The 25,413-nt window shown below is 36.5% G+C and overlaps 2 protein-coding genes across 10 annotated transcripts in view; one reads left to right on the forward strand and one right to left on the reverse strand.

Annotated features, from left to right (window-relative positions):
- Window positions 1–1,803, forward strand: part of NLRC4 (NLR family CARD domain containing 4) — a 31,666-nt gene extending 29,863 nt beyond the window's left edge. Inside the window, exon 8 of the mRNA XM_060168963.1 lies at window positions 1,075–1,803. Coding sequence (XP_060024946.1) covers window positions 1,075–1,367 — 293 coding nt within the window. The 3' untranslated portion in view covers window positions 1,368–1,803. The remainder of the gene's footprint in view (window positions 1–1,074) is intronic.
- SLC30A6 (solute carrier family 30 member 6) overlaps window positions 1–25,413 on the reverse strand; it is a 66,537-nt gene that overhangs the window by 26,475 nt on the left and 14,649 nt on the right. For 5 of the 9 annotated variants that reach the window (XM_060169122.1, XM_060169127.1, XM_060169123.1 and 2 more), the window contains 9 exons: window positions 21,444–21,524; window positions 20,936–20,971; window positions 20,097–20,191; window positions 17,314–17,362; window positions 16,886–17,005; window positions 14,331–14,433; window positions 13,108–13,155; window positions 11,971–12,039; window positions 1,960–5,336 (listed from right to left, as the gene is read on the reverse strand). In XM_060169122.1, the coding sequence (XP_060025105.1) occupies window positions 4,836–5,336; window positions 11,971–12,039; window positions 13,108–13,155; window positions 14,331–14,433; window positions 16,886–17,005; window positions 17,314–17,362; window positions 20,097–20,191; window positions 20,936–20,971; window positions 21,444–21,524 (1,102 nt within the window). In that variant the 3' untranslated portion in view covers window positions 1,960–4,835. Of the gene's footprint in view, window positions 1–1,959; window positions 5,337–11,970; window positions 12,040–13,107; window positions 13,156–14,330; window positions 14,434–16,885; window positions 17,006–17,313; window positions 17,363–20,096; window positions 20,192–20,935; window positions 20,972–21,443; window positions 21,525–25,413 lie in introns of those variants that run through there. The other 4 variants (XR_009544082.1, XR_009544081.1, XR_009544080.1 and 1 more) reach the window with 4 other exon arrangements.

Raw genomic sequence — 25,413 nt, forward strand, 5'->3', positions numbered from 1 at the left:
AAATTCTTCTCTGTTAAAGTTCCTTTTAGGTGGTGAAATCTGTTCTACTAGTTGGGAAGGAGAAATGAAGTTGCTCTTTGGGGAAGGAGCCTTATATACAGACACGCTAATTGGCAACCAGTATTTTGACTGACCACATGCCATGCTGGGAAGCATATGGGAAAGAAAGCAGAGGCAGAAAGGACTTGAACATGAGGGATAAGAGAGAGCAGGAAGAAAGTTACCTATAAGGAAGAGAGAAGGGCTCATTATGGAAGGAGAAAGAGAGGAGAAAGTGAGGCCCTATGTATGAGCTAGGCTGGGCACAGGCTAAGCTGGTGTAACAAAAGACCCAACCACACTTTGGCTTACAGAACACAGAACCCCTCTCTTATAATACTCAAAAGTGGGCAGTCCAGGCAGTTGGGGTGGCTTTGCTCTGTGCAGTCTTTCAGACCCAGAAACCTACTTTTTCTTTACTCCTCCATTCCTTAGGGTGTTATCTTTGATTTCATGGTAATGGCTAGGATGTTTACTTTCCCTTTGTAGGAGGTACTTTAGAGTGCCCTATTCTGTAAGGAAAAGAGTAAGTTCCTGAGGAGTCTAGGGAGGGTTAAAAATAAGCCCAAAGTTCCAAATCTTGAGATACTGAAGGAACTTACTTACTCAAGTTCACAGTTAGGAATATTCCATATCCAAAGAAACAATAGTTAGGTAGTGTTTGCTTCTTCAGAAGAGGAAATGACCTAATATTGTCGAACTCCGACTCCAGTTTTGAAAACAGGTACTGAATATTTTAATTGCATCTCTCATACCTCAATTTTTATGCAATTTTCCATTTCCTGGAAGAGTCGGGAAAAATATATAATTCATTTATATTGGTTTGCTATACTAATTACTATTTATCAGATTCCCTTACATTTTAGGAAAAATATAATTTGCAAATGTAAAGGACCAGGTTCACAATCACTGCTCTAACTACAGAGAATTCTGATTTCTTTCTGAAGCAAAGCACTAGTCCAAACATGGTCTCTTAAAAAAAAAAAAAGCTGTTTTGCTTCCAGCTAACATACTTATTTCTATCTTTTTATTCAGGTGCATTTTTTGAAAAGAACCCTCTGAAAAACTTCCAACAGCTGGATTTGGCAGGAAATTGTGTGAGCAGTGATGGATGGCTTGCCTTCATGAGTGTATTTGAGAATCTTAAGCAATTGGTGTTTTTTGACTTCAGTACTGAAAGACTTTTACCTGATGCATCATTAGTCAGAAAGCTTAGCCATGTGTTATCCAAATTAACTTTTCTCCAAGAAGCTAGGCTTGTTGGGTGGCAATTTGATGACTATGATGTCAGTGTTATTAAAGGTGCTTTTAAACTAGTAACTGCTTAAATAAAGGGTACCCTAAGCCCATGAATGCTCTGGGGACCCCATTACTTTCAGCCTGGTGATTTAAAAACCTTTGCTCATCTAGTCCAACAGTCTGAAAGTAAATGGCAATCCACTATACACCTAAAAAATATCCTTCAGTGTCTGCCTAACTCACCCCTTCTAAACTTTTTCTTCTTTTACTGATATCAGGATGATGTGTGGCACCATCACCTCCCTAGCTGGCCTCTTCCATGGAAATCTACTTTCTTAGTTTCATCATTCAGATAAAAAGGAGAAGGAAAAGAGGAGGATGCCAAGAAAATGAGCCCAAAGAAGAGGAGGAAATGGGAGGGAGTTTAACTTGACATCTATAAATAGTTCTGGTGTCCCATCACTTCTACTAGGAGTATCAGTTACTTGAAGGGGACTCCTGTTTATCCTTGTATTCCCTTTGGTCTCAAGAATAGCAGATCAGCAAAATTTATATATTGTATGCACATTTACTTAGTACAGGGCCTGGCATGTACTATACTCTCAACAAGCATTTGCTGAATATGGGATAAAGTTACCAATAAAGAACAGGCCAAAATTATTTAAAAGCAGAGAGAAAACTCCATGTATGTTCTTTATTCAAACAGTTTAATTCAAACAATTTGGAATTTAAAAAGTATTTTCTTACATAAGAAGCAGATCAGACTCCCCAAAAAGATCAGCAATCTTTAGTTAAGCAAAAAATTGGCAGTTTATGAGTAGCTAAATCAGAGGCTTGAATGAGTAGCTAAACCAGTTGCTGATACGTGTATGTAATTCCATCTGTGACTTCAGAGATTAAGGAAGAAAGAAAAAATGGACCCATTATTTTGTACCCTATGGAAGCTAAGGGTACCCTGCCCTAATCTTTTCCCTACCACCTCCAAAAATAATCCTTCCCTACAAAGAAAGAAGTCTAAGAAAAATCCGTTTAATCTAAACAGATTTAAGTCGAGGCAAGTCTGAAATAAACAAAAACCAAATTGGTGTCAACCTGTAGTTTACCCTCTGCTCTCATGGCATCTCCAATTAATGGCTCGGGTATTGGCATAGGTAACACTTGGCCTGAATGCTGAGGTAGTCACTGCAAAGAAATACTAGGTAAAATATTCCGTTTCACAAGTGAGCATATATTCGGCAGATTTAGTCATACAATTTTAGAGCTGATAGTTTCCAGATCAACTACTTCATCTCTCACCCTAACTTTACAGATGAGAAACCTCATAGAAGTTAAATGATAGCAATTTCTCAAACAGGATTAATCATATTCCATGAAGCTTGCTCTTAATCACAAACCATGGGTCAAGTACTTAATTCAAACTTGCTTCTTTGTCTAGCTTCAAGTAACTCTGTGGCATGATTTACTAGTAAGGCTACTACATCTAGGCCTATGCTGGGCAAGCTTCTTATTTTCATATCCAGAACCTGGTCAGATCTTGGCAAATAAGACTTCTTTATATAATAATGCCTAGAACAATGCCACCTGAAGCAGTTGGCAATACTGAATTTCAGCAAGTAGAGCCAATTCTTTCAGAACCCATATGCAACTTCTCAAATAGTGTAGGTGGGTATCAAAGCACCTTTGGAAGGACAATTAATTGCACAGGTGTTACCTCTAAATGGGTGTTGAGGAAATAGGCATTTAACATCTCACAGAACTGTGTTCAGTACCTGGGCACTTTAAAAATCCCCTGGAGATGGAGAAGACATGCATAGCATGGCAGCACATACCTCTTAATCATCACTCAGTACACGGCAGTTCTTCAGATTTCATGCATGACCCGAATTCACGTTTAGATGAGGTCAATGGAGGAAAAATCACCCTGTAATAGTAGACCAATAATAGGTATAGTAATAGTTGGAGAACATAAGACAAATGTCAAGGAACAGGTTGCCTTATCACATTTTACAAAGTTTCACTTTCCCCGGCAGTCAAGGTAGCGTGGGCTCTATTTCTTCAGCAGGTCAAGTGCCTGAACAGGGTTGCAGATGTCAAAGACAATGATCAACTCCTCATCAAGCAAAAGTTATTTGGGACATTGTCACTTATCACAGGATGACTATAATTCTGCTCGACAGAGATGGCTTCTTAGATGTTTATGATTCTACTGTAAAGAAACAGGATTTGCGAGTGTTGCTCATATTTAAAAGAGGATGAGTTTATTGAAGAAACTTGCAAAATCTAAAAAAAAAAAAATCTTCTCTAGATAGCTGCTGATGGCTGGAAATGTCAGAAATCTTCAGGAGTACTGGATTCTAGAAAAGTTGAATCCACTCTCAAAATCCGTTTTTAAAACCTAATTATAAAACTCATGATAAAATGAAAAAAAATCTCATAGGTAATCTGTGACGGCTGCTTGTTATACTTTTTATAAGTAATGCTGGCCATGTTAGAAAGTCCTTAACATTTGCATTTGGAAAATAATTTAAAAATAATTTACATGATTCTCACACTTCGATTCACTTTTCAATAAAGCAAAACAAAGTAAGTTAGAAACTGCCTAATGCAGATATAACAATACTGTATTCTATAACCTAGGGTCCACTATGTTTTGGTAAAATTATATAATGTAAACTCAAATTGTTCATGCAACTTTGAAAAAAGATTAAATCGTATTACTACGTATGGAATTCCACCTATTCTGGTAATATATGTGATATATTTTGTTAATAAAATGAGGAATTAAAGTCAACCAATGAAAAGGTGACAAAAAGATAAATCTATCATTATGTCAGTATTTGGTTAAATGTAAGACAGAAAACTGGGATTCCTTCACTGCATATCACCTAAGGATTTGGTATTATTTAACCAAAATAAAACACTTTGAGAATGATGGGCCACTTACAAATGTACTGAAATTTTTTAATGAGAAAAACTATTAAAAAACTGATAAGTAAAAATTTTAAATTGTGCCAGATGGTAAAATATGTTTTAAAATTTCTGATAAAAATGTTTGCTTCTACTTTGCAAGACATAATTCAGGAGGACCTCAAAGGAAAATGTAGCAATTATGTTTGGAAAATCTATAAAAGAGACTTTTACTTTTAAAATGGATTTTTTCTTTTCCTAAAATGTGTACTCAAGAAGCATGTTTATAAATTTCACTGAAGAAAGTATTATATTTTTAATAATGTGACAGATCCACTCTATCAAGTGGCTCTCTTATAAAGGTAGTGTTATATCACACTGCAGTCAACTACAAAACCAAAGATAGCAAAATTCAAATTTAGAGAAACAGCTTTCTAAAGGAAGCCTATTTAAAGCCTATAACATTTAGAAGGTTCTCACTGCCCCAAATACATTTTACAAAAATATAGTTTAATTGGTTTCATGAAATGTGAACAAACTTACTATTCTCTAATTAAATGATTTAACAGTCGATGCAACGTTGGATTACTAAATAAACTGAAAGCCAAGGAGTCAATATTCCTCATAAAAATAAATTAAATTACAGTACATCATGGTCTTGGTTGTCCAATTCTATTGTTAGTTCCATATCTACTTGGTATATTTGTAAAACCAGTCCTGAATCCTTGGGTTGCTCCAATTCCTGGAACTCCAAGTCCTTGATTAAGCATGCTGCTATAAGGTGTGTGTCCATGATTAAGACCCAAACCATAAGGTCTTGTTTGAGTATTAAGAAGAATAACTGGGCTCACGTTTTTTCCAGGGGTGTTAAATGAAAATTCTGGAGGTGGACTACTGGGTTTAGCTGGAGTTGATGTAACAGGGTTGGAATCATCAGTACCCTTTAAAGGAGGCATTGGGATTATGTGATGATCTGAAAAGTTTAGGACATTGGCTGCAACAGGCCCAGACAGTAAGGCAGGCCTGATCCAATCATCCTTGAAAATCTGAACAGTCAGAGTAGATACTAGTGTGTACAGCCTGTTGGTCACATGAGCAAGAACCATTTGTTCATTTGCATCTCGTCGAATTCTCACATGAACAGATCCAGCCTAAAAGGGACAAAATCATATGAAAGAGACTGCTTAGAATTATACTACTGAAAATTCCATTAGAAATGAACATTTTATTTATGATTTGGTTGTAACATTACTTGGTATTTTCTTTAAAACAAGAGAAAACTTAATGTCTTGATATTCCTTAAAGACTACTTAGTAGTAATTATCAATGTAAAGAGTTAATAAAATAATTTATGACTCTAAATAAAATGTGACTTTTTAAAATATTAAAAAAAGAAATCCATGTAGGAGGAAGGCAGACATGTTGTAACACAAGGCAGAATACAAATGAAGTATATGGAAAATGCACTGAAAGGTCAGAAAATGCAGGTATTAATTCAATTGAGGAAGACTTCAAAAGAAGATGGCATTTGATCTGGGTTGGTGGTCAAATGAAATTTCAAAAGGCGGAGACAGGCATTCTAAGCTGAGGGAATAGCAATTAAAACCCATGGCATGTTTGGGCAAGAATAAGCAATATTATTATATAAAAAGAAGTACAATATTTCAGGGAGCAGAAAAACAATGAAAGAGAGAAAAGACAGGAAGAAAAGGAAGAGGAAAGGAGGAAACAAATAAGGAAAGGAAGAACAGAAAGAAGAAAGATAGGTCAGGTAATAAAGGTAAAAAGAAAGGCTAGGAGGGGGGTTCTAAAAACCATGAGTAAGGAGTTTTAGTTGCAGCAATCAAACAGAAGTAAAATAATTAGTGTTCAGAAAATTACAGTTATGGATAATTGCTAATTAGTTAGGAAATGACTGCAACAGTCTAGGTTAGAAATGAAGAAGGCTGAGATAGGACAGATATAGTGGGACCAGAGAGGGACAGATGGATTCATGATATTCCATGGGCGATCTTAATTCTCAACTGGATATAATGAATGAGGGAGATGAAGTCATCAAAGATGATCTCAAGGTTTCTAGCCTAGGATACTAGGATACAGAGCACCAGGCATTACAATGATGGTTATAAGTATGCTTATTAACTTGATAAGATGTTCATCATACATTTTGTCTTTAAAAGATAGTAAAATAACAGGTACAACAATGTTCATAGTTTGATTAAAACACACACACAGAAAAATACCAAGAATGATATCACATGATCATCTCAATAGATGAAGAAAAAGCATTTGACAAAATTCAACACCATTTATGATAAAAACTCTCGACAAAGTTGGTATATAGGGAACATATATCAAAATAATAAAGGCCATTATGACAAACACACAGGTAACATCATACTCAATGATGAAAAGCTGAAAGTTTTTCCTCTAAGATCAGGAATAAGACAAGGATGCCCACTCTTGACATTTCTATTTAACATAGTATTAGAAGTCCTAGCCACAACAATCAGAGGAGAATAAGACATAAGATGCATCCAAATTGGAAGGGAAGAAGTAAAATTATCACTATTTGCAGAAGACATGATACTATATATAGAAAACCCTAAAGACTCCACCAAAAAACTATTAGAACTAATAAATGAATTCAGTAAAGTTTCAGGATATAAAACTAACATATAGAAATCTGTTGCATTTCTATATACTAATAATGAACTATCAAAAAGGAAAATCAAGAAAATCCCACTTACAACTGAATCAAAAAGGATAAAATATCTAGGAATAAATTTAACCAAGGAAGGCTTCCCTGGTAGTGCAGTGGTTAAGAACCCACCTGCCAATGCAGGGGACACGGGTTCTAGACCTGGTCCAGGAAGATTCCACATGCTGCAGAGCAACTAAGTCTGTGAGCCACAACTACTGAGCCTGCGCTCTAGAGCCTGCGAGCCACAACTACTGAAGCCTGCAGGCTTAGAGCCCATGCTCCACAACAAGAGGAGTCACTGCAATGAGAAGCCCGCGCACCACAACAAAGAGCCGCCCCCACTCGCCACAACTAGAGAAAGCCTGCGTGCAGCAAACGAAGACCCAACGCAGCCAAAATAAATAAAATAAAGTTAATTAATTAAGAAAAAAAAATTTAACCAAGGAGGTAAAAGACCCATACTCTATAAGGCACCAATGAAAGAAACTAAAGATGATACCAATAAATGGAAAGATAGTTTGTGTTCATGGACTAGATGAATTAATATTGTTAAAATGTCCATACTACACAAAGCAATCTACAGATTCAATGCAACCCTATCAAAATACCCATGGCATTTTTCACAGAACTAGAACAAGTAATCCCAAAATTTATGTGGAACCACAAAAGACCCCAAATAGACAAAGCAATCTTGAGAAGGAAGAACAAAGGTATTATGCTCCCTGACTTCAAATTATACTATAAAAGTTACAGTAATCAAAACAGTATAGTACTGGCACAAAAACAGACACATAGATCAATGGAACAGAACAGAGAGCCTGGAAATAAACCCACACACATATGGTCAATTAATCGACAACAAAGGAGGTAGAAAACACAATGGGGAAAAGACAGTCCCTTCAATAAGTGGTGCTGGGAAAACTGGACAGTTACATACAAAAGAATGAAACTGGAACATTTTCTCATACCATATACACAAATAAACTTAAAACAGATCAAAGACTTAAATTTAACACCTGAAGCCATAAAACTCCTAGAAGAAAACACAGGCAGTAAGGTCTTTAACATCAGTCTTCTCAGTATTTTTCTGATCTGCCTCCTCAGGCAAGGGCCACAGACGCAAAAATAAACAAACGGGACCTAATCAAACTAGAAAGCTTTTGCACAGTGAAGGAAACCATCAATAAAATGAAAAGGCAACCTAGTGAGTGGGAGAAGACATGTGCAAATGATATGTCTGATAAGGACATAAAGAATTCATACAATTCAACATCAAAAATAAAAAAACCCAATTAAAAAATGGCCTTGGGGGACTTCCCTGGTGGTCCAATGGTTAAGACTCCGTGCTTCTACTGCAGGGGGCACAGGTTTGATCCCTGGTCGGGGAACTAAGATCCCACATGCCACGTGGTGTGGCCAGGAAAAAAAAAAAAAAAGGGCTTGGGATTAACAAAAACACACTACTATATATAAAACAGATAACCAACAAGCACCTACTGTATAGCCCAGGGAACTCTGCTCAATATTCTGTAATAACCTATATGGGTAAAGAATCTGAAAAAGAATGAACGTATGTTTATGTATAACTAAATCAATTTGCTGTACACCTGAAACTAACACAACATTGTAAATGAACTACACTCCAATTAAAAAAAAAAGTGGGGGTGCAGGCAGAGGACCTGAACAGGCATTTTTTCCAAAGAAGACGTACAAAAGGCCAACAGGAACATGAAAAGACGCTCAACATCACTCATCATCAGGGAAATGCAAATCAAAATCACAATGAGATTTCACCTCATACTTATCAAAATGGCTACTGTCAAAAAGATAAAAAATAACAAGTGTTGGCAAAGATATGGAGAAAAGGGAACCACAGTACATCACTGGTGAGAATGTAAAGTGTTACAGTCACTAGGGAAAACTGTACAGAGGTTCCTCAAAAATTAAAAACGAAAGTACCATACAATCCAACAATTCCACTCCTGGGTATTTATCTGAAGAAAATGAAAACACTAATTCAAAAAGATAAATGCACCCCAATGTTCATAGTGGCATTATTTACAATAGCCAAGATATGGAAGCAACCGAAGTGCCCACTGACAGATAAATGGATACAGACATGGTATACATGTAGAGTGGAATATTACACAGCCATAAAAAAGAATGAAATCTCGCCATTTACAACAACTTGGATGGACCTGAAGGGTATTATGCTTAGTGAAATAAGTCAGATGGAGAAAGACAAATACTGTATGTTTCCACTTATATGTGGAATCTAAAAAACAAAACAAATGAACAAACAGAATAAAACAAAAATAGACTCACAGATACAGAGAACTAATGGTTACCAGAGGAAAGAGGGGTGAGGGAAGGGGCAAAATAGGTGAAGGGTTATTAAGAGATTCAAACGAACAGTTATAAAATAAGTGTAAGTCACAGGGATGTAATGTACAACACAGGGAATACAGTCAATATTTTATAATTTAGTATGGTATATAATCTATAAAAATATCAAATCACTATGTTGGGGGGAAAAAAGAATGACAGCACTTATCTCTAGATGGTAGAATTATTAAGGATTTTTGTTCTTTTTGACTTAAGTTCTAATTTTTCTAACAATGGGGTATATTTGTATAATAGAAACTTAAATAAAAATACGTACTAAAAAAACAAGCAACAGACAGAACAAAAATATATAGTAAATAAAATATATAGCAGACATTGTTGATTTTTAGATAAACTCAGATTTCAAAAAAAGAAAAAACTATAACAGCACCTAAATTAGCAAAACAGTTGGCTTAGTTACAATGGGTCTAAATCTATGGCTTGAGCACTAATAAGAGAGTTATTGCTAATCATGAGATAAAGAAAATATCTTACTGCTTGAATTTGACTTCCATTTTTATTACTTTTAGGTAAGAAAAGCCATGTCTACAAATTGAGTCATCTTTGATTTCTCCCTTTCCTTTGCCACTGTGAGATGGTAATCTCAGTTTTCACTATACAAAATTATAAAAGATACTGTATCTCCTCTTTCAGTCTGATATGGAAGTCAAAGCAATTAAAATAAGTGAAAACCATTTCCAAGTATGAGCTTGAACAGGGTCCTATGATAATGGTGTTTGCATTAATCTATGGCTTTTGTGACAATTATTCCTGGCAGCCCAAAAGCTTGTTTTATTAATTTCCTTGGTCTAAATTAGGCATCACATTGGTGTAGCTGTTGGATGGCCAAGTTCTGAACAGCAGAGATGATTGTGTTTATAAGCCACCCAGCTAAATAAACACTTGTCTACTAGTTTGTTACTATCAATACAATTAAAAGAATGATTAAAAGTGAACTGTAAGGGGGCTTTCCCTGGTGGCACAGTGGATAGGATTCCACACTCCCAATGCAGGGAGGGCCTGGATTCAATCCCTGGTCAGGGGATTGAACTGCGTGCTGCAACTAAGGAGCCCACGAGCCAAACTAAGGAGCTTGCTTGCCTCAACTAAGACCTGGCACTACCAAATAAATAAAATAAATTAAAAAATATTAAAAAAAAAAGTGAACTGCAAGGGACTTCCCTGGTGGCGCAGTGGTTAAGAATCCATCTGCCAATGCAGGGGACACAGGTTCGATCCTTGGTCTGGGAAGATTCCACATGCCGCAGAGCTATTAAGCCCATGTGCCACAACTACTGAGCCTGCACTCTAGAGCTCGCTACCTGCAACTACTGAGCCCACGTTCTGCAACTACTGAAGCCCACGTGCTCCAGGGCCCTCGAGCTGCAACTACTGAGTCCATGTGCTGCAACTACTAAAGCCCCCACACCTAGAGCCCATGCTCTGCAACAAGAAAAGCCCCCACTTGCCGCAACTAGAGAAAGCCTGCACGCAGCAACGAAGACCCAATGCCGCCAAAAAATAAATTAATTAATTTTTAAAAATCTTTCAGGTATAGAAGCAAAAAGATCAAGTCACATATAAAGGTGAAAAAAAAATCAGACTATGTATGATCAGGCTTTATCACCATAATGCTTTATGCCAGAGGAAAATGGAGTAATATATTTTAAGAAACTCAAGGAAATAAAATATGTGCTCAGGATTTTATATCCGGCTAAATGATTTTCAAGTATAATGTTCACAACTGTTTTCAACATTCAAAAATTTAGGGAATATTGTTCCCAAGGGCCTTTCCTGAAGAATTTACTAGAGAATGAGTTTTAGATATCCAAAAGACTAGAGAGGGGAAGAGAAGGAAAAGGAAGAGATGAAGCAGCCATGTTTTGCTAAAAGAGTATAAGCCTGAAACTAAAGACTGCAAAGTAGTGATATCATTGAGCTGTTGGACCAACCCTAATCTGCCTACCTCTGAAATCTGTGTTACGCTACAAAAGTCAAATCCTATTTTCTTTTTAAAAATGATATTGTAGAAGAGTAGTATTTAATAACATGGAAAACTGTTCATTATATATTAAGTGAAAAGAGCAGATTATAAAACAGCATGACCTCATTTTCTAAAGAGAGTAAGTATACAAGTACTAATACCAAAACATCAATAGGATTATGGTTGTTTAAATTTGTTTTTTCTGGGTACTTTCCTGTATTTTCCTCATCATTCCTGACACAGGAATAAAATCATGCCATAACAAAATCTCTTTGGTAATGAGGTCTAAATTGGACTAGAAAACACGGAATTTTATGCTGAAGCAGCTGTTGTTATAACTCTTTAACAAATTCAGCAAAAATATCCAAAATAAGAATGGTAATAAAAAAGAAAATAATTGCACATTTTACTTCTGCAACATTTTTGTATTTAGGAATGTATGACTATGGATTTTTCTTTTTTGGACAGCCCAGTATTGAGATCATTTAGTTTGAAAGGAAAAAAATGAAAGAAGAAAAACAATTCTCAATTAGGTTACTAAATCCATCTACATTTTTTACTTTATTGAACAGAAATGGGAATCAAAGGATCTACAAAAATTTTAAAGAAATACTTTTTTCAGTTTTAAAAAGTATAAACTCAGTTTATAAACTTTGTTTTATAACTATGTTTTAAACTATGTTTAAACTAAAGTAATATATAGAAAGCATACCAATGAGCCAAAACCTAGGGTCCAAAAATGCTCATTTCGGACTTCCAAAACTCCATCCAACGTAGATACCTAATCAAAAACACAGAAATAGGGCTTTTGTATTTGACATATCCAACACAATTCAGTCACATTATGGATTTGCTGTAAGCCTAGAAATGACATGGCCAAACCCTGCCTGAAGACACTTACTAGCCAAGAGAAGTCCCAGACCATTCACTCCAGATACCATTTCTGCTTGTTCAATACTAAGCCAGGGCCTTCTTTTCCAGTTTATTCTCTGCACCAATCCCTCAAGAATCAGGTCTTTACTTCCCTCATTCACACCTTGTTCAACAGTGTGTAGTTCTTTTCATCTTATTAGTATAGTATATATTTATATTCAGCACTTGTGGTATCAGAATGTTTTTGTCTTCTCAATCATTCCTTTCTCCGGATCCCCTTTTAACAAATTTCTGTACAATACAGGATGTTATTTGGATATGGGCCAAAAGGAAATTCCAAGGCCAGATATACAGTGTGTGGCCCATTGATACAGTGGCACAGACCCCACTAGTTGAAGCAAGTGGCCAGCTATATTGATCAAAGTGGCCTCTGTGATACTGACAACCAATTGTTTAAAACACTCTCAACATTCAAATAATTTGATTATCTTATTCCTTCATTAGTTAACAGTTGGAATTTTGTAACAATACAAAATCTAAACCTACAGATCAAGATATTAGGTGCTGAAGCAATCACCATGTAAAGGTGGCCTCTGACGTAATCAAAATCCTAGGTTTGAATACAAAATCATAAAAATCACAGCATTTATATAACAAATAGTGTGGCCTTTAGACCATTACTGTCTACACTTATTGGGTTGGCCAAAAAGGTCGTTCCGGTTTTTCATAACATCTTATGGAAAAATTCAAATGAACTTTCTGGCCAACCCAATATTTCAAGTGAATCTGGCTTCCAGACTGCGCAATTCGTCAAATTGTTCTATTTTTGTCACTACGTCATGTCTCCTACTATATCATTGTAAAGAACAAAAACTTCCCTAAAATAAAATTCTAGAAAGAGTTGAAATTATTTGTACCCACTCTTTGCATTCTCTAATTATAAATTAAAATGATTTTACTTATTATTCCATCTTACCTCTCTGATGAGTTTGTCCAACTGACCAATAACATGGGGTGGTGTTGTCTGGGGAAAAAAATAAAATAAAATATGAATCTAGAGAGAGAAAAACCTTTTGCAACAGTAGTCCTGACACTAAAAAAATTGGGTTTTACACCAGCCTTTGCTTTGTTTCACATGTGCCCTATCATGATTTAGGGAAGAAAGGCTTTAATTGACCCACTAATAAAGCAGCATCAGAAATCAGCCCATGCTTATTTCTTATATTGCAAAAAAGCTGCTATCTCTAGAACCAAATAATCAATAAAAAAATCTTTAAGAAAGTAAAATTTTGTATAAGGCATAACACTATAAAACTAATCTAATTGTTATTACTGCTTCTGGAGAGGGAGATACAACCCATAAGTTTTAGAAAAGGCATGAGGGAAAGACAGAAGGAAAAGCAGTGCTTACACATTCATCTAGTCCTGGGAAACTACCTTTCTATTCAGGTGCTTGTCTACAGGTGTTCCTATTGTTTCAATAAGTAGTGATTTCGCATTTTAAAGTCTCACTAATTCAAGAATAGAAAATAAGAAAACAATCATAACCAGATTATACAATAGCCAAAGCACATTTATTAGGGGAAAATGAATATCTAAAAAAGATTTTAAGTAATATTGTTTTCACTTGAAACATTATTAGAGGCAAAATATTTTCATTTATGCTTTTGCCTTACAACTACATGAAGATCTGTGCCTATTTTGTGCATCAATAGAACTTCATCTGGTTCTTTTTTTAAAAAATACATTTATTTATTTATTTATTTTTGGTTGAGCTGGGTCTTTGTTGCTGCATGCGGGCTTTCTCTAGTTGCAGTGAGCAGGAGATACTCTTCATTTTGGTGCAAGTGCTTCTCACTGCGGTGGCTTTCCTTGTTGCAGAGCACAGGCTCTAGAGTGCTGGCTCGATAGTTGTGGCGCACAGGCTTAGCTGCTCCGCGGCACGTGCGATCTTCCCAGACCAGGGCTCAAACCCATGTCCCCTGCATTGGCAGGCGGATTCTTAACCACTGCGCCACCAGGGAAGTACCATCTGGTTCTTACTATTCAAATTTCAGAGATTATTGTTTGGCTTCATTTCCAACAGTGCCCTCCAGTAGCTAAAAATTCCATCATCTGGTAGAAGAACCCATATTGTTTTATAATCTGGTAAAAGAACATAGCTAATTTTAAGCATGCATATTGAAAGAAGAGCCTTACCTGGAGTAATACTTTCCCACTGTACACACTCATGGGATACATAGTGCCAAATGTCATCAGAGCAATGGCTATGGCTGATGCAGTATCTACAGCAAAATAATTACTGAAAAGAAAAAACAATTCTAAATCTCAAATGTATGCTTCACTGGGCTTTTTACAATTTAATCTACCAAACTTTAATTATCCAAAGCAACAGGACTGTTTTACCACAGCTGGCCACTACTGGCAATGAGAGCATCTCAAAGGAAAATAAAAGGTTTTCAGAATCCTTTCTTGCCAAAGTTTAGGGGGAAATAACTAATATTTATGTTAATTAGTGTGACGAGGGATGATGAAGAAAAATAATGTGAGCATTTCCCCACAATGTATTTTCAATCTACTTGTCAACTATAAATATTTCATATATATTTATTTGCTGCAACAAATAAAAACCTTTAACTAGTAATTTCTGATACAGGAAGACCAACAGAATTCATCAGTGATTCTATCAATTTTGCTGTAAACAATAACTCCAATAATTACTATTAAAATTTTTCAAATTCCCCAGGAATTTCACAAGGTGAGATTCTCCAGGAATTTGTTATAGCAATATTGTGACTGAAGTGCAACATCTCATCAGTAGTTCACTGTTCTATTAACAAGACAGACCAAAATGCCAATGGTTACAAAGCTGATCATGTACTCTTTTTCACTTTTTCCCATATGTTGGGAATAGAAACATGAGTAAAGACATAGATCCTGCCTTTGAAATGGCAGGAAACATACATGTGAAAAATATAATAAAGGACTTTGGGTACAAAGGAGAAGTCCTACAGGGTACCATGGATGCACAAAGGAGTGAGTGGCAAGCCTACTGGGGTAGGGATAATGCAGAAACGCTAAATATAAAAAGAGGTGACAGGGGTTTCCCTGGTGGTCCAGTGGTTAAGACTCCGCGCTTCCACTGAGGGGCACGCAGGATCGATCCCTGGTCGGGGACGTTCCAGCAGCAAAAAAAAAGAAAAAAAAAAAAAGAGGTGACATTTGAGCTGAGCCTTCAAGATGAGCAAGATGATGTGAGCAAGATACTGTAGACAGTGAAAGCAGCATGTGCAAGGGCATGAAAACCCTGATGCAGCAATGAAACTATCAACAGTTAAGTATATATAGACACACGGATGGCTAGTAAGGTTGGTAGAAGCTCTACTGTGTTAACAACTTTTAATTATTTTAAGTACCCAAAAGAGAATTTTGAAACAGGAAAATATTATGTTCTGATTTGCAACTTTTAATGATCACATCAGTAGCAAAATAGCAGATAACTAAAGATGTGTGAGAATAAAAATTATAAGATCAGAAGACTATTCTAATTAGGCCAAGGAAATGATCACGAAGGCCTCAATTTAGGAAAAAGAATGGGAAGAAGGGTAAGATAATATTAAAAAGAAAGATTAAACAAGAGTAGGTGACAAGACTATTGTTTACAACAGCCAAGACATGGAAACAACTTACGTTTCTGTTGACAGATAAATGGATAAAGAAAATGTGGCATATACATACATAAATATATACACAATGAATATTAGTCAGCCATAAGAAGGAAATCCTGCCATTTGTGACATGGATGGACCTTGAGGGCATTATGCTAAGTGAAATAAAAGGACAAATATGTATAATTTCATTCATATGAAGTACTTAGAGTAGTCAGATTCACAGAGACAGAAAGTAGGATAGTGGTTGCCAGGGGCTGGGGGGAGGTAGAATGGGTAGTAATTATTTAATGGGCACAGTTTCAGTTAGGGAAGATGAAAAAGTTCTGGAGGTGGATCGTGATGATGATTGCACAACAAAGTGAATGCACTAAATGCCTATGCAAGTACTGAACTGTATGCTTGGAAATGGTTAAAATGGTAAATTTTATTTTATGTATGTTTTAACACAATTTAAAAGCAGAATGCAAAGGAATAGACTGTAGTAGCATTCACTGAGACACAAAGTACAAGAAAAAGCAGTTTTGGGGATGGGGGGAAATAGGTTCAGTTGAGGTGGACATGAACAGAAGATATGCTTTTCGGAATTCAGTAGAGATCTGGGCTAGAAATAAAAATGTAGGAATCACGTAGAGGTAGTAAATAAAAACATAATTGTATGTGATATGATAGGAGAGTATGCAAAACGGCAGGGAGTCACCGAATCACGTCATAAAATTAAGCTTAAGGCTGCTAAAGTCTCTTTCCTAATAGACTTGCTTTTTTTAAAGTTGATTCACATCTACTTCCTGTCTTCCCTCACTCAGCAACAGTCGCTGTGATTCATCTCTCTTTTACCCTCTTCTCAGTCTCACTCATCAGGTCAGCAGTAAGGAATTCAAACAGTTTTCCAGCCTGCATTATAGACTGTGGTGAAAATTTCTTATTGAATCCAACCCCCATAATTTTTCAGATGAAGACACTTGAGGACAAGACTTGATCAAAGTTGCACAGGTCACAAGCAAACATGCTATAAGCTTAATCCCTAGCCATCCTACTGATGCCCCAGGAATCGAAACACACTTGATAGCAATAAAAAATACTTACTTAATTTCAATTAGCATATAAGTAATACAAAGAGCAAATGCTCCAGCAAGATCAATCAAAACAAATGGATTCATTCGGGGAAGGAAGATACTGCTAAGTCCTGGAATAATTCCACACAAGCTATGAAAAAACAAATAAAAAGAGTATTCATTAGTAGAACTTACGTAATACTGATGAAAGTCATATAAAAGATGACTTGTATTTTAGTGTATCTTTTAAAGAAAGCAAAGAGAATTTGGGAACAAAACTCTCACTCGTAAAGGTCTCTTATCTATCACCAATTAAAAAGTAAGAAAAAGTAAAGGGAGAATAAGAATCTGATCTGTGAGATTCACGTAGTAACCTCAGCAATAATAATGCTGAGACAGATGCATTTCTTGGGCATTCCTTTAACGTTATGTATATCATGAAATCCCATAACATCTTACCTTCGACTAAGATCTGCAACATGCTCTTGAAGCCAACTCGTACTAGCAGCTTTAAAAAGAAAATATTTAAATTATGTGTGTAGAATAAACCATTACCAGAAATACTTGATTCTTAAATTTAAAAAATAAGTTCGGTCGTGACTGTATAACATTACAAAAGATCACGTTATTCCTCAAATCTAGAACTTTTTTCTCTTTTATGCCTTTAGGATACTAAATGAAAAGCAGTTTCAACTGCAATATACAGCTGACCTGAAGGAATAAGTGAACTTAACGTATTTCATTGCTACTATTAATTTGAAGTTTTAAAGGCTTATTATAGTGTAAAGCGAAGCTTCCTAACCAGTGTGCTGAGAATGGGTTGCAGGTACACCGATTACTAACTCGCTCAGCTCTCAGAAAGGCCAGGTGGGAATCTGGCTACATGCAGACGCCTGTCAGTTACTGTCCCTGGACAAGTAGCCTTCAGGCTCAAGCATCCTCTTACATTTATCCCATGGTGCTACAGAAATTCTCATTTTTTAATGTGTACCATGATGTAAAAAAGATCGGCAAGCCATATAAAAAGTAGCCTGGTACAGCAGTTTAAGAGCAGACTCTGATGCCAGAATACCTGGCTTCAACCCCAGCTCTGCCCTTAACTAGATGTGTAGCCTGAGACAAGTGACAATCTCTCAGGGCCTCAGTGTAAAATGGGGATAATATCAATAAAATGATTTACCTATCGTTATAGGAAGAATTAAACGGGTTCTATGTAAAGCGTTTATCACAGTGCCTGGCAGATAGAAAGTGCTCAATATTATTTTCCACTTAAATTTCAACTAATGTTGTATAATAAATTTTGATGCTTCTGTGAACTTTCATTTCCAGCTAATAAAAATACAAACTAGATGATCTTTCTAGAAATAAATTTGGCAATATACATCAAAGACTTAAAAAAATAGTGTATTTTTTTTTTTTTTTTTTGCGGTACGCGGGCCTCTCACTGTTGTGGCCTCTCCCGTTGCAGAGCACTGGATGCGCAGGCTCAGCGGCCACGGCTCACGGGCCTAGCCGCTCCGCGGCATGTGGGATCTTCCCGGACCGGGGCACGAACCCGTGTCCCCTGCATCGGCAGGCAGACTCTCAACCACTGTGCCACCAGGGAAGCCCAAAATAGTGTGTTTTTAACCCATTTATAATTTCTTCTTTGGGAAGAAGAAGTGGAAATGCATACAAGAAATTTGGTACAAAAAAGGGTGGGGCTGCCCTGGTGGCGCTGCCCTGGTGGCACAGTGGTTGAGAGTCCGCCTGCCGATGCAGGGGACACGGGTTCGTGCCCCGGTCCGGGAAGATCCCACATGCCGCGGAGCGGCTAGGCCCGTGAGCCATGGCTGCTGAGCCTGCGCGTCCAGAGCCTGTGCTCCGCAACGGGAGAGGCCACAACAGTGAGAGGCCCGCGTACCGCAAAAAAACAAAGAAAAAACACAAACAAAAAAGGGTGGTTACAGCATTATTTGTAAAAGGTTATTTATATATTATTCTATATAACAATAGACTGTTTAAAAATATTCATGACAAAATATTATGCAAGCCTTCAAAAATCATTTTTTCAAAGAGTATTTAATGACAGGCAATACTCAAGACATAATGTTAACTGAAAAAAGCTAAACATAAAATTGTTAATTGATACAATTCTAAATATGTAAAAAAATATATACATGTGCATAGAAAAAAAGTTAAAGGAACAAAATAGAAATGTTAACAGATGTTATCTCTGGGTCATGAGATTATCAATACTGTTTCCTTCTTGTATCTTTCTGATCTTCACAGAGAGATACAGTTTCTAAACCTCTGTACCTTCTTAGAATTTCTAGAATGAGCATTATACTATTCTAATAAAGTTTTTTCTAAAAAATTCTGGTCATCACAAATATCATTATTTAATTTTTTAGTTCATGCAGTAATTCTTAAACTCTAATTCATACAAATACAACTCATACTTTGTAACACTCAGGAAGTTGTTTAAACCTGAATGGGTATTTCAAAAAGCTTTCTTCCCTTGGTTATCTTGGTATTCAAGTCAGTGAGATCTAAAAAGACCCTCACCTATTTTTGCTTCAAAGTACAAGTGTGTGGGTCTGGGTACACAGCCCACTTTTGTTTTTACCTCACTTCTCCATCCATCAGTGGTTAACCCTTTGTAGGTTAGTGGGATTCCAAAACACTGAAATTATTGAAAAATGCCAATAATTTAGACCACTGGAGTGAAAAGTCTATCTGAATTTTTAAAGACTTGAAAATAAAAGAATATATCAAAAGGAATAAAGTTTTGCTACTTTCAAATATATGCCTACCCACCATTGCCCAAGAGAAGTTCCTGGGAACTTATCTAATTAACAAAATACAATTATTTGCAATGAGCATAGCAACTAGTCTATGTACACTGATGCTTCTAAAATGCTTGCAATAAAAAAAAAATGCTTGCAATAAACTTTTCTTAGGTAGGTTATACATGTAAAATCTCATTCATGTTATTTGGTAAATGTAATTTTTTACTGCATGTAATTTAATACATAAGTCAGTTTTGCCTGTTTTTAAGTAATATGTTATTTTAAAGCTTGTAATAATTAGATTCCGTTTCATAATTTTTTGCTCAGAGAAAGGCTTTAGAACCTTTGGGGTAGTCCTCTCTTCTCTTCAGGATATACTTTCTCATTGATCTATGAATTAACGAAACAAACAAAAGACCTGTTTTTATGAGAGGTTAATTGGTTTTTTATTAATGGTAAATAAAAACATACCTTCAGAGACATAAGCAAAAGGTTTATTCCGAATAGAAAGCATTGTGAACAGGTTGAAAGAAAGAGCCACAAAAGTACCAACTAATAATCTTCCCCTGAAAAAAACAACACTCATGATTATTTTTTTCTTGGTAATGTCAATACGTAATTTCAGCATGTAGAGAGACTAAGAGATGGGAAGGCAGACTGGTCTGCTTCAATGGTTTAGTATTTGCAGAGCCAGAATCTGAACTTGGTTCTAGCCCCATGACCAATGTCCTGTCTACTGTTGCTCCACCTTACACAGGACAAAAAAAAAAAAAAAAAAAAGACTCTTAGCATTAACAGTATCTTCTTACAGGTAATTGCTGTTATAAATTTTTAGAAATGCTAATGGTATTTGGTTTACAGTCCACTGGCTGGGTCAGACTGTCCTGAATTAAACTGATCAGAATAGGTAAAGTCCACATAGTTGGCCACTATGTTGTAAATAATAGCAATTCCATCTTTTCTACAGTTGCTACTAAAAGACTTGGAGGATCCAATCTTAAATTACAGAAGACCAGATGGGGCTGGCTTAGGATATTGACCTGGGCCTAGAAATACCGAGGGACCCAAAATCACGGCAGAAAGGCCTTCCTGTTCAGTATAAAAATTTAAGGGCTTGGGAACAGTTAAGGGTGAAAAGAGGGAGTCTTGGGATTTGGGGATTTTGCTTGTGAAATATCAATGAAATATATATTACCACACTCTGAACTCTGATATTGGCCAAAGTAACCACTATTAAATAACATATCAATTAATAACTGGGAATCAAACGCAATAGTAAATTATATGTTATGTCAAAAGCAGAATCTCACGTGTGTATCTCAGGCTGCTCCAAAAAGCGTTCTGCACTAAAAGAAGGAAATAATGTATTAAATAAGTCCTACAAATTATAAAATTATAAGACTTTATTAAATATATAATTAATAAATTCACAAAACTTTTTAAATATGATAACCAACTGTTGATTATTAGTAGTGATGAGACAAGCAGACCCACAAATTATCCTCAAGGTGTAATTCAATCTTTCTCTACCAAACCTGTTTCAATGGGTTTGTACTAAGCATTAAAACATGTCTGTGTGAATCCTTTCCTTTCATTCACACCTATGACTAAATTTAGTAGCATCAAAGAAGGTAATAAAAGAAGGGTGCAAGGAAGGGAGAAAAGTCTGAAACATGAAGAAATTGTACTATCAAAACTCCAGCACTGCTCATTTTATTTGTACCCTTCCAACCCGACGTGTCTCACTGGATTCTTTCATATTCCCAAAGGTGGCATAGGTAGAATTTGCAGTGACAGTAACATTGTATACAAATGTACCTTTCTTTTAATATAAAGAGAGCTCCCAATTGTGCCAAGACTGTGGACGCAAATACAGCCAGGACTTCTAATCTTTCAAATCTGAAATTGGAAAATTAATCAAATCAGCCTAATTCTTTCAATTCGCAAACTAGTATCTCGAGAACGCATTCATTCACTCACTATACATGTGCCTACTATAATCCAAACGCTGTTAAAAAGGACTACAATTTCTAGAATGACAATAAACAATGAACATCACAGATTTTAAAAAGAGTGCCTATTTGTACAACATATACTCCTTAGGGCTTTTATTTTCTAGAAATAACCATTATTATAATAACAGCACTTAATTGACCCATCTTGTGTCAGACACTGGTCGAAGTGTTTAACATATTACCTCATCTAAATCCTTATGAGGGTTAGTTTATCCACTTTTTTTTTTTAAAAAAGAGATAAGGAACCTGAACCCCAAAGAGGAAAAGTAACTGTTTAGAGTCATACGGCTTGCAAGTGAAGGAGTCAGGTTTTCAAACTCAGACACTCTGGCTCTAGAGTTCATGATTTTAACCACTACTACACTGCCTCTCCTATCTACACACAATTACAGTTAACTGAATATGTCTTATAATCCCTAAGCTATCAGCTGGAGGCCAAGGGCTGTTGTCTTATTTATCTTAGTTTCTCCCACTGCACATAGTTTAATGGCATTCAACACCTGTAAGTATATATGCTTAAAATTTCTCAAGGAAATAATTATCTTCAGAAACGATAATAAAATAATTAACGATGTTCATCACATTAGTTGTTTTTTCCCTCAAATGAGTTGATTTAATTCTAGGTGGTACAGAATTCAGAATATTCAGGAGATAATAAAATAATAAAGGACATTCATCACATTGTTATTTATAATAGAAAAATGTTGGAATCAACAACATACCATTACACATTATTACAAATATGAAAGAAATGTATTTACTGACTTGGAAGGATGGAAATGAAAAAAAGTGGGTTATAGGAGAGTATGAAAAAAACGGTATGTAAATGTAGCAACATTATTTGTGGTAATTGATAAGTTGATACTAAAGTGTGTATTGAAATGCAAATGGTGTAGGAAAGCAAAGACAATCTGAAAAAGAACAAAGCTGGAAGATTTACACTACCAGATAACCAAGATTTCAAAACAACGGTAATTGACACACTATGGAACTAATTCAAGGATAGACAAATATACCAAATAGAAAAGAGAATCCAGAAACAAACACATACACAGTCACTTGATTAATAAAAAAGTAGCACATAAAAGCAATAAAGAATAATTTTTTTCAATAAATAGTGTTTTATCAAACTGAATGGCTATATAGAAGCAAATGTGCCTTGACCTTTACCTCAACCCATACACAAAAATCAATTCCAGGTCTTCCCTGGTGGCGCAGTGGTTAAGAATCCACCTGCCAATGCAGGAAACACAGGTTTGAGCCCTGGTCCGGGAAGATCCCGCATACCGCGGGACAAACAAGCCCGAACACCGTAACTACTGAGCCTGCGCTCTAGAGCCCGTGAGCCACAACTACTGAGCCCTTTCACCACAACTACTGAAGCCTGCGTGCCTGGAGCCTGTGCCCCGCAACAGGAGAAGCCACCGCAATGAGAAGCCTGTGCACTGCAACGAAGAGTAGCCCCCGCTTGCTGGAACTAGAGAAAGCCCGTGCGCAGCGACAAAGACCCAACACAGCCAAAAATAAATAAAATGAATTAATAAAAAAAAATCCTAGTGCTTCCCTGGTGGCGCAGTGGTTGAGAGTCCACCTGCTGATGCAGGGGACACAGGTTCGTGTCCCGGTCCGGGAAGATCCCAAGTGCCGCAGAGTGGCTGGGCCCGTGAGCCATGGCTGCTGAGCCTGCGAGTCCAGAGCCTGTGCTCCGCAATGGGAGAGGCCACAACAGTGAGAGGCCCGCGTACCGCAAAAAAAAAAAAAAGTCCTAAAAAAAACCCAAAATCAATTCTAGTTTGATTGTAAGCCTAAATGTGAAAGGTCAAATGGTAAAACTTCTAACTAATAACAGGGTAGAATATCTTTATTCTGGCCAAGATTTCTTGACAAGTACACAAAAAGTATTAACCATAAAGGAAAAGACTGATAAATTGAATTTATCATTGAAATTAAAAACTTTTCACTCATCAGAAGATAACTTTAAGAGAATGAAAGAGAAATAGGAGTGAGAGAATATATTTATGTATAAAGAACTCCTATATAGATCAATAAGAAAAAACAGACAACCCAATCTAAAAATGGATAAAACACTTCAGCAAGCATTTCACAAAAGGGGTAATCTGAATGGTTAATAAACATAAGAAAAAGTGCTCAAATACTCATCAGGAAAATAACTTAAGCCTCAATGAGATGCCACTGCACACCTAGAATGGCTTTAAAAAAAAAAGGCAATACCAACAGTTGGTAAGGACATGAAGCAACTAGAACTCTCATATACTGTCAGTGGAAATGTTAAATTGGTAAAACCACTCTGGAAAACTGTTTGGTATTATCCTATCTTCTAATGATGAATATATGCAAATCCTATGACTGAGTAATTTCAAAGACATATGCCCAACATAAATGAGCACACATGAATACCAAAAGAAATGTACAAGAATGTTCATAAGTAGTTTTATTTATAATACCTAAAAGCTAAAAATTAACTAGGGCTTCCCTGGTGGCGCAGTGGTTGGGAGTCCGCCTGCTGATGCAGGGGACATGGGTTCGTGTCCCGGTCCGGGAAGATCCCACATGCCGCGGAGCGGCTGGGCCCATGAGCCATGGCCGCTGGGCCTGAGCGTCTGGAGCCTGTGCTCCGCAACGGGAGAGGCCACAACAGTGAGAGGCCCGCGTGCTGCAAAAAAAAAAATTAAAAAAAAAAAAAAAACTAAATTCCTTTCAATAGCTGAACATATAAACAAATTTTGATATATTCACATAATGGAATTTTAGAGCAATGAACAAGAATGAACTACTGCTATATGATGATATATATATTGTATCCCATTTATATGACTTCAAAAACAGGCAACAAGAATCTGCAATGACAGCAATCAGAATACTGGTTACTTTTCTCAGGGTTTGACTCTGACTTAACATTAAGTCATTAAAGGAGGCTTTGGGAGAACCTGTAATGCTTTATATCATTATCTAGATAGTAGTTATACAAGTATATTTATTTGTTAAAATTCATCAAACTGCACAAGGATATAAGACAGAACAAGCTACAGTCCCTGCTACCAAGAAATTTATATTTTAAAGGGGAAGACAAAAAAAAACAAAACAATTAATTGCGCTTCCCTGGTGGCACAGTGGTTAAGAATCCGCCTGCCAATGCAGGGGACACGGGTTTGAGCCCTGGTGCAGGAAGATCCCACATGCTGCAGAGCAACTAAGCCCGTACTCCACAACTACTGAGCCTGTGCTCTAGAGCCCGCAAGGCTGAAGCCCGTGTGCCTAGAGCCCGTGCTCCACGACAAGAGAAGCCACCGCAATGAGAAGCCCACGCACCGCAACGAAGAGTAGCTCCCACTCACCGCAACTAAAGAAGACCCGCGCACAGCAACGAAGACCCAACACGGCCAAAAATAAATTAAATAAATAAATTTTGAAAAATTAATTTATAAGTTCTATACAGAGAATTATAGCAGTCTGATGTGACAAGAAGCTAACTAGGTGATCTATTTTAGAATCCATTTTAGATTGGGCCCAGTCACTTAATGACATTAGCATTTAGTGACATTAAGATTGGAATAACAAATCTAATTTGGAATTAGATTATAACAAATCTAATTTGGAATTAAGATTGGAATAACAAATCTAATCTCGTAAGAATCAAGTGAAGAGCATTTCCAGGAGATAGAATAGTTTGTATAAAGACCCTAAAGCAGGAATAAGATGTGTTCAAACTACGGAAAGAAAGACAGTGTGGTATAGACAGCATGAGAGTGGTA

Source organism: Lagenorhynchus albirostris, chromosome 13, assembly GCF_949774975.1.
Source record: "Lagenorhynchus albirostris chromosome 13, mLagAlb1.1, whole genome shotgun sequence".
Classification (NCBI taxonomy): domain Eukaryota; kingdom Metazoa; phylum Chordata; class Mammalia; order Artiodactyla; family Delphinidae; genus Lagenorhynchus; species Lagenorhynchus albirostris.